Genomic DNA, 9151 nt, shown 5'->3' with positions numbered 1-9151 from the left:
ATCGCTCCAGCCATTTGCCACAAGGGAAGAAGTCCAAGCCACAAATCCGTTTCCCAAGATGCTGCCCTGGCACAGTGACTGGATTGGAGGCACCTCAAACTTCAGTCACAATCCTAGTGTCTTGGCACCTCCTATGCATTTGCCTCCATTATGGGTTTCTTGTTCCTCATTTCACTCTCAAAACAAAACTCATTTCCAGAATCTGGGGCCACCAAAATTCACCCCTATGTGTTCAAGACATAATGGGCCATCCCCCATCGTCTTCCAGAAAGAATTTTAAGAGGTCAGCCTGGAATTAGAGTCAGAGGTCTCAGTGCGAGTCCCAGAACCACATGTACCTTTGTGTCTGTGGGTAAATCCTGTCAGTCCCTCGGAATCCCAGTTTCGTCTGTGATATGAGGACGATCATAATGGTCTCACAGGGTTGTGAGGACCTAACAAGACAACGCATGTCAACAGCGCACATAAAGTCAAGGGACTAGAATTCCAGGACAGACACAAAGACACAGACAAATCCCCCAGGAATGTTGGCTATGACAGCACTGAAGTAAATCCTGAAGGGGTGCTGACACGAGCTGGGGGAGGGGAAGTGATGGGAGGCTGCTAACCGCTTTAGAAGAGTTTCCATATTTGGAAAATTTTTCAACAGGAGACAAATTAGAAGCGTGTTTCAGTGGAGAGAAGAGGGAATGGATTTCCTGGTTGGGACTGACAGGACACTCCTTTCCAGCCCTTACCTGAGATTAGAGAATAAAGGATCTGTTAGGTATCGAATCTCTTAGAGAAGTGGTTCTCTAATGTAGTACACCTGGGGATCTGGTGAAAAGGCCTGCAATGCTGCATTTCTAATAAGCTCCCAGGTGAAGTGGGAGCTACTCACTTTGAGTAGCAATTCTAGGAGTTAGGGAAGGCTTCTCTGAGACAAATATGCTCGAGCTGACAGCTGAAGGATGAGAACCAAGGAGGAGGAGAAGACGTCTACGTATAAAGACGAGCTTATGCAAGGGTACTATGGTATGGAAAAAAGACAAAAGGCCAGTGTAGCTGCAGTGCAGCGTTTGAGAAGTGAGATGGAGCTGCAGAGCGCATGGGGCCAGGCATGCAGGGCCATGTGTGAGGTGTCTGGAGAATATTAGTCTCTCTATCTTGATGGTGAGGAGAAGCCATTGAAGGCCGTTAGGCATGAGAGAGACATGAACAGATCTGCATTTTGAAAAGATCACTCCATCTGCACTATACATAACAGATGGGGGAAAGGGATGGAAACAGCATACACGGAGTACCAGTTAGGCATGAGGAAGCTAAAGCCGTCTGTGCAACAAGTGGCTTGACTAATGGTAGAGATGGAGAGAAGGGGAATATCAGAGAACTGTATAGGAAGTAAAGTATACAGGATTTTGTAAAGGATTGATGGGGATGGGGGAAGACGGCACGCTAAGGGCTGTCACCTGAGCATTTGGCCACAATTGGATGATGAGGTTGCCATTCACTGAGGAAAGAAGCACTAGAAGACAACCAGGTTACAGGGGGAAGAGCATGAGTTTGATCTTGGACACACTGAGTTTGAGATCCCTATGAGTCATCCAATGTAAGAGGTCAAAGAAGAGGTGGCTGCAAGGGTCTGGTGATCAGAAGAGAGATGGTAGCTGGAGATGTAAATCTGGAAACCAGGGGTGTCCAGTTGGCTCAGCTGGTTAGAACGCGGTGCTCACAACACCAAGGTTGCCGGTTCGATTCCCACATGGGCCCAGTGAGCTGCTCCCTCCACAACTAGATTGAAAACAAGAACTTGACTTGGAACTGATGGGTCCTGGAAAAATACACGGTTCCCCAATATTCCCCAATAAAAAAAACAAAACAATTTTTTAAAACAAAACAATAAATCTGGGAACCAGGCTTGTATTAGTTCATATTGTTTATACTGAGGGGGAAGCCTTAGGCATGGATGAGATCCCCAGGTGCAGAGAACAGTGTGAGATGAGAGGAGGACCTAGTACTAAGCCTCTGAAGTTCGCAGACACTGAGTGACGGTGAGGAAGAGAAGGATGAGCCTGCAGTGGACAAAAGAGGAGCAAAAAGAAAACCAGGGGAGTGTGGGACTTAGCCAAGGAAGAAAGTATTTAGAGGAAGGGGTGGTCCACAATGCCAAATGCTGTTGAGAAATGATGGAGACTCAACCAGAGTGGGGCTGGTTGAAGCCCAGAGAAGTGGTCTGGTAGAGGAGCACAGCCAGGGCTGAGTACAGTGCGGAACCCAGCCCTCCATATCGCTTGCCCTGTACTGTAATTGCCAGGATACGGTCTGTCTCCCCAGTAAGCTACTCCAAGGTGGGTCTTGTCCATCCTATTATTCCCAAAGCCTGGCACAAGGCCAGGCACGGAGTACACGCTTCATAAATTGTACTGATGAATGAATGAGTGGTTGGATGGATGGGCGGGTGGATGGATGAGGAGGAAGAATTGGAAGCAAAGAAGGAATCTCTGGTATCGGCCTGAGCTACTAGCTACTATCCTTCAGCTTTTTTTCCTTTTTACCGCAATGGCCCTCAGACCCAGCGACCAGAGTGAGACAGAACCCCATCTCCTCCCTCCCCTGGGGCCCTGGCCCCCCTTCCTCTCCCTGACGAGGAGTCTGGACCAAAGGATCTGCTGACGTGGGAAGGGGAGGAGAGTCTGGAGGAAGGGGAGGGGAAAGCAGTGCAAAGATCGCAGAGACCTAGGAGGCGCCCGCAGCTGCATAGCTGCAAAGCGGGGTCTCTCCGGCCTCCGTGTCCCGGCACCCGGCGCGCCACTGGGCCAGAGGGCCAGCGCATCCTTTCTGTGAGGCCCGGCAGGGCCCCTGCGGTCGGCAAGCTGGCTCCCCGGGTGGCCACCGGGACCTCCGAGCCCAATGGCGGGGGCAGCAGCAAAATCGACAACACTGTAGACATCACCCCCAGCCCCAACGGAGTAAGTGCCTGCGCCCTAGAGGCTACGCCATCACCTCCCCGCCAAGCCCCTGGCGTTTCCCCCCGTGCATCCCGACTGCCTTCCTCGCGCGCGCGCCCGCCCTCTTCCCTTGGTCTGCGTGTTTCTCCGATTCACCCTTCTCCTGCCATCACCCCACCACCACCACCAGCAGGTCGGGACCCTCGGCGATGAGGCGCCCACGGAGCAGCTGCAGGGTGAGCGCGAGCGCGAGCGGGAGGGGGAGGGCGACGCGGGTGGCGACGGTCTGGGCAGCAGCCTGTCGCTAGCCGTGCCCCCCGGCCCCCTCAGCTTCGAGGCGCTGCTCGCCCAGGTGGGGGCGCTGGGCGGGGGCCAGCAGCTGCAGCTCGGCCTCTGCTGTTTGCCGGTGCTCTTCGTGGCGCTGGGCCTGGCCTCAGACCCCATCTTCACGCTGGCGCCCCCACTGCATTGCCACTACGGCGGCTTCTCCCCCAACGCCTCTGGCTGGGAGCAGTCGCCCAACGCCAGCGGCGTGGGCGTCGCCAGCGCTGCCCTAGCAGCCAGCGCCGCCAGCCGCGTCTCCACCAGTACGGACCCCTCGTGCAGCGGCTTTGCGCCCCCGGACTTCAACCACTGCCTCAAGGACTGGGACTACAACGGCCTGCCAGTGCTCACCACCAATGCCATCGGCCAGGTGAGGCGCCCGGGTGAGCCGCGCGGGTCCGGGGCGGGCGGAGAACCACCAGCGCGGAGCCTCACACCCGCTCCATCCCTCTCACATCCCCAGTGGGATCTGGTGTGTGACCTGGGCTGGCAGGTGATCCTGGAGCAGATCCTCTTCATCTTGGGCTTTGCCTCCGGCTACTTGTTCCTGGGCTACCCCGCGGACAGGTGAGGGCTGCCAGGGACAGGGCGAGCAGAGAGGAGGGGCCGCTAGGGAGGCTAGCCCAGGCAGCTGGCGTTGGCAAGAGGCGGAAGAGCAGTCGCTGGACTCTGCAGCCTTCTCTGAACTTCTTCTGTTCCATGACATGCAGCCCACCCCTGTCTCAGCTGCACTCCCCATCAAGAAATATTCCTTCCACACCTCTTCTGCGCAGGGCAATAACTCCACCCCCAGTTCCACATTCCCCAAGTCCACGGATCAACGGCTTCATCTCCAAAGATAATAGCCCATCGCCACTGACCAAAAACCCTATTTCTACAGATCAAAGCCCTAGCTCCTGTATTGTCCCAGTCACCACTGACCACCTCCCCGACGGGCTTCACCTTAATCGGCACATACATCCTCACTAACAGCCCCACCCACACGGACTGTTAGCTCTGTAGCCTCATTCCTAAAGATCATGATGTTCATTCATTCCTGTGGACAGCCCCATTCCCATTGACCAATAGTTCAACTCTACAAATGACTGCACCCTCCTGGGTCAATAGGCCAGCCCCATGGATCCAGGATCACAGTAGCACCCTCCCCGACCCAGTCCCCTCCTCCTGGATCTTCAGTGCTCTCAGATCCTCTCAGACCAAAAGCCCCATTTCTATGAATCAGGGGTCTCATCTCGAAGAGCAACAGCTCATCCCCACCAGCCGGTCGCTTTCCCCACGGATCAAAACTCCCCTCTCTGATTCTTGACACCATCACCACTAACCAGGTGCTCCATCTCCACTGACCATCCCCATTGATTATTAGACTCATCTTCACTGATTTACAGTCCCGTCCAAATGGATTAATAGCTCAGCTCCCGTGGATCAAAGGCAACCCAACATTCAATAATCTAATTCCCTAAAATCAATATCTGTCCTCACTGCCCAGTAGTCACACATCCCTGTCGGCAAATGATCCTAAAGCCACAGCTTAATAACCCATCTGCCTGCATTCGTGGCCTCATTCCCATAGGCCAACAGCATCTTTCCTATGGAAGCCTCGTGTCATCCCGTAGGACCAATAATTCAGTCTCTTAGATTCAGCAGCCTTAGTCTCATTAACCAGTAAGTTCATCCTCGTGGAAATAAGGCCCCGTTCTATTGGGTCAATAACTTCACTCTTAGGGATCAGAGCCCCCTTCTTAATGCCCAGTGATCCCAGTCTTCATCCTCATAGATCACTTGCCCTGTCCTCACTGACCAGTAGTCTCATTTCTCCTGGTCTGTGACCCCTTCCTTCCTGATTGTCCCCATGGATTAATAGATTCATCCCCACTGACCAATAGCCCCATCGACATGGACTAACATACCCAACCCATGAATCGATGGCTCTATCCCCAGAGAACAATTGTCCGATCTTCAAGATTAGGGATTATCCCCACTGATCTTTAGTCCTATCCCACCCATGGATGAATAGCTCCATTTCCATGGATCAGTGGCTCTGTCTTCTGGCCAGTAGCCCCAACCCCATGGGACAAGGGCCTCATCCCCCCAAAATCAATTACTCAGTCCCCTAAAGTCAATAGGTCCATCTTCACTGACCAATACTATCCCCGTGCACAGTGGCTAATGGCCCCGCCTCTAGGTCAGTAGCTCCGACCCCATATATCAATGACCCCATCTCCTCTGATCAGTCTGAGCAAGACAAGTCCATCCCCACTGACCTCTATCCCCCAAGAATCACTGGTTCCAAGTCCCCTACGCAATATTGCATCCCCTCTGATGGTTGGTCTCATAAACATGGAGAAATGCCCTCACCTCTGACACACAGCCCCAGTCCCAAGAGTCAGTGGTCCTATCCCCACAGAACATAGCCATGCCCCCGTGCCTCATTGCCAGATGTCACTTACCCATGGTCCCCCATCCTTTCCCACCTTCTGTAACCTCAGTTGAACTCTTGCTCCCAAGGCCTCATCCTTATACCTTCAGCTTTGAAGTGGGCAGCTGGGCCCCACCCAGCAATAACTCCCCCAGGGAGTCTGGGTGACCAGAGATCCTCCCCGCTTTCCAGGTTTGGCCGACGTGGGATTGTGCTGCTGACCTTGGGATTGGTGGGCCCCTGCGGAGTGGGAGGGGCTGCTGCAGGCTCCTCCACAGGTGTCATGGCCCTGCGATTCCTCCTGGGCTTTCTGCTGGCCGGTGTTGACCTTGGTGTATACCTAATGCGTGAGTAGTAGCTTCCATGAGGTCCTTCCCTTGGGGCTCACCCGTGCCTGTCTGCATTCCCCAGGTCGTTCTCACTCCCACTTAGGGTCTCCTCAGTCCCTTCTTCAGCCCCAAATTTCAGCTGTCTTTCTGCCCAGGCCTTTGAAGGATCCAGGGGCGTTGCTTCTATGTTCCTTTCCCTCCACTGATTTAAAAACCTTCCTTGCCCTAAACTTACTGCTGTCAGGGAATAAAGTCTTATTTAAAAAAATGAATTCCTGATTAGCTGTGTGACCTTGAACAAGGGTTGATATGAAGGTCAAAGTCAGATGTGAAAGAGCCTGTAAATTGGGAATGCTGAACACCCCCAAGGACTCCTTGAGCCCTGCCAGCTTTGAGCAGGAGAGGAGAGAGGACTGAACAATCTCTCCACTCTTTGCCATTCAGAGGTTAATATGTGGGAGGCCACAGCCACAGCCTCCACTCAGTGTCTGACCTTGCTGTCCTCCTCCCTCCCTCTCTTCTTTCCCACACCTCCTTCCTCCCTGTCCCTGCTGTATCTCCAGGCCTGGAGCTGTGCGACCCAACCCAGAGGCTCCGGGTGGCCCTGGCAGGGGAGTTGGTGGGGGTGGGGGGGCACTTCCTGTTCCTGGGCCTGGCCCTTGTCTCTAAGGACTGGCGATTTCTGCAGCGAATGATCACCGCTCCCTGCATCCTCTTCCTGTTTTATGGGTCAGTATCACCCTTCATCTGCCATCTGGCCATTCCCGTCTCTCCCTCCAGCCTAGCTCTAGCCTGGAGACCCCCCTCTTCTCCACTGCCCTTAGTCCGGGCCTGTCCCAGCTTTAGCCCCTCAGAGGAGGTAGTTTCCCATCCCTGGGTCGGGAGATGGGAGGATTCACAATATACCTCTGCCGCCCCCCACACCCAGCTGGCCTGGTCTGTTTCTGGAGTCTGCACGGTGGCTGATAGTGAAACGACAGATTGAGGAGGCCCAATCGGTGCTGAGGATCCTGGCTGAGAGGAACCGGCCCCATGGGCAGATGCTGGGAGAGGAGGCCCAGGAGGCCCTGCAGGGTAAGAGATGGGTCACTGCAGGTGATCCCTCACATGCACATATGACGGTGCCCTCTGCATGGTTGTAGCTATGCCACCTTCTCCCAGGGTTCCCACCACCCATGTGGGAGGACCCTGGGATCTCAGCTGCTCCTTCTAACAGATAGCTCCTCCCTCTCTCTCTCCCAAAGACCTGGAGAACACCTGCCCTCTCCCTGCAACATCCTCCTTTTCCTTCGCGTCCCTCCTCAACTACCGCAACATCTGGAAAAATCTGCTTATCCTGGGCTTCACCAAGTGAGCCTGAGTGTCTGAGCTAAGGGCCAGGCCAGTCGCTGGGATAGGGGCTGGCTGGGTGGGGAAGGCCTGAGACCCCCGCAGAGAGGGGGTTGTGGAAGGCTGCGGATGGGGATGCAGACACCCTTCTTTGCTTTTCCACCCCTTCTCACAGCTTTATTGCCCATGCCATACGCCACTGCTACCAGCCTGTGGGCGGAGGAGGGAGCCCATCAGACTTCTACCTGTGCTCCCTACTGGCCAGCGGCACAGCGGCCCTGGCCTGTGTCTTCCTGGGAGTCACCGTGGACCGATTTGGCCGCCGGGGCATCCTGCTTCTCTTGATGACCCTCACTGGCATTGCATCCCTGGTCCTGCTGGGCCTGTGGGACTGTGAGCACCCTCCCTTCCCCACCATGTGGGCTCAGCAAAGGAACTCCAGCAGAAGGGCTTCAGACAGGCTCAGCCACTGCTTCTGGCACCGGCTTCCCAAGATCAGCCCGTGCCGAGACATCTCCACAGTCCTCCTGACCACACACCCTATCTGTTCTCCCCATCAATTAGTGAATGCCCAGGGGCCCCCCAGCTAGAGCCATAGGATCAAAGAGCAAGGGTATGAAGCCAGGGACTAGGCGCAGCAGGATCTCCCGCCTCCATTCACACCTCCCTCTTGGTCCTCCAGATCTGAACGAGGCCGCCATCACCACCTTCTCTGTCCTCGGCCTCTTCTCCTCCCAAGCTGCTGGCATCCTCAGCACCCTGCTTGCTGCTGAAGTCATTCCTACCACTGTCCGGTGAGAGCAGGGGTGCTGCCAGGGGCAGGGTCAGGCCTCCCAGCCTCCTGCCCAGGACAGGGTCTGAGGGATGAAGGAGGGAAGGCTGCTGGAGAAGGATTGGGGTGAGGCCCACAACTGGAGGCTAAGTGCCTCCTCCATCTCTCCCAGGGGCCGAGGCCTCGGCCTGATCATGGCGCTGGGGGCACTCGGAGGTCTGAGTGGCCCAGCCCAGCGCCTCCACATGGGCCATGGAGCCTTCCTGCAGCATGTGGTGCTGGCGGCCTGTGCCCTCCTCTGCATCCTCAGCATCATGCTTCTGCCGGAGACCAAGCGCAAGCCGCTGCCTGAGGTGCTCCGGGATGGGGAGCTGTGCCGCCGGCCTTCCCTGCTGCGGCAGCCACCCCCTAACCGCTGTGACCATGTCCCACTGCTTGCCACCCCCAACCCTGCCCTCTGAGTGGCCTCTGAGCACCTTTGCAGGAGGCTGGCCCGTACAGAAAGGTGACATTAGGCCCTGGCAGTGAGATCAGGAGGATTGAGGGAGGGAAGGCAGGGCTGCCTAGAAGGTTCAGGCACCTCACGCCAGCCTTTGAGGAGAGCTCAGAGGGCTGTCCCTACCCCCATGTGCTCTCTGCTGATCTGTGTTCACGTCCTTGGCAAGAGTTGGGACAGGGAGAGAGGTCCGCACTGTAACCCTCGGCCTGGGCTCCATCCTGTGCCCAGGCATCCTCCCGGACCTCATTCTTGCTCTGTCATTCTGTTTCAATAAAGACATTTTGAATAAATGAGCATACCATAGCCTGGACTTCCCTCCCTTCTGTTTTCCTTATGATTATCTCTTGGGGGAAGGCTTCTCAGTGGAACCAAAACCAGTAACAATCTCCCTCCCCTCCCCATGCTCTGCCCCCCCAGCCTCCCATCTCCCCGCTTCCCCTCAGTGTTAACTTACAACTACCACCCATTGCCGACTGCTTGCTATGCTGCTAGAAGTGGGCTAGGCAATTGACAAACTTCATCTAATCATTTAATCCTTACAACACTGCAAGGTAG

General features: G+C 55.4%; 1 protein-coding gene across 1 annotated transcript; it reads left to right on the top strand.

Annotated features, from left to right (window-relative positions):
• The first annotated feature begins 2669 nt into the window (after positions 1 to 2669).
• On the top strand, positions 2670 to 8892 carry SLC22A17 (solute carrier family 22 member 17). The gene is made up of 8 exons (XM_033109417.1): positions 2670 to 2948; positions 3118 to 3621; positions 3715 to 3818; positions 5860 to 6014; positions 6560 to 6725; positions 6925 to 7070; positions 8008 to 8119; positions 8270 to 8892. Exons 4-8 carry the CDS (start codon positions 5951 to 5953, stop codon positions 8556 to 8558), a joined length of 777 nt encoding a protein of 258 aa, XP_032965308.1. The 5' UTR covers positions 2670 to 2948; positions 3118 to 3621; positions 3715 to 3818; positions 5860 to 5950; the 3' UTR covers positions 8559 to 8892.
• Positions 8893 to 9151: the final 259 nt, after the last annotated feature.

Source organism: Rhinolophus ferrumequinum, chromosome 6 (assembly GCF_004115265.2).
Source record: "Rhinolophus ferrumequinum isolate MPI-CBG mRhiFer1 chromosome 6, mRhiFer1_v1.p, whole genome shotgun sequence".
Classification (NCBI taxonomy): Eukaryota; Metazoa; Chordata; class Mammalia; order Chiroptera; family Rhinolophidae; genus Rhinolophus; species Rhinolophus ferrumequinum.
Note: the sequence above shows the minus strand (reverse complement) of the source record. Positions and strands in the feature narration are given on the sequence as shown.

Coding starts and splice junctions, on each gene's coding strand:
- SLC22A17 (XM_033109417.1), top strand. CDS start 5,951: ATGGCCCTGCGATTCCTCCTGGGCTTTCTGCTGGCCGGTGTTGACCTT. Junction 6,015..6,559: donor CCTTGGTGTATACCTAATGC/GTGAGTAGTAGC, acceptor CTGTATCTCCAG/GCCTGGAGCTGTGCGACCCA. Junction 8,120..8,269: donor GTCATTCCTACCACTGTCCG/GTGAGAGCAGGG, acceptor CATCTCTCCCAG/GGGCCGAGGCCTCGGCCTGA.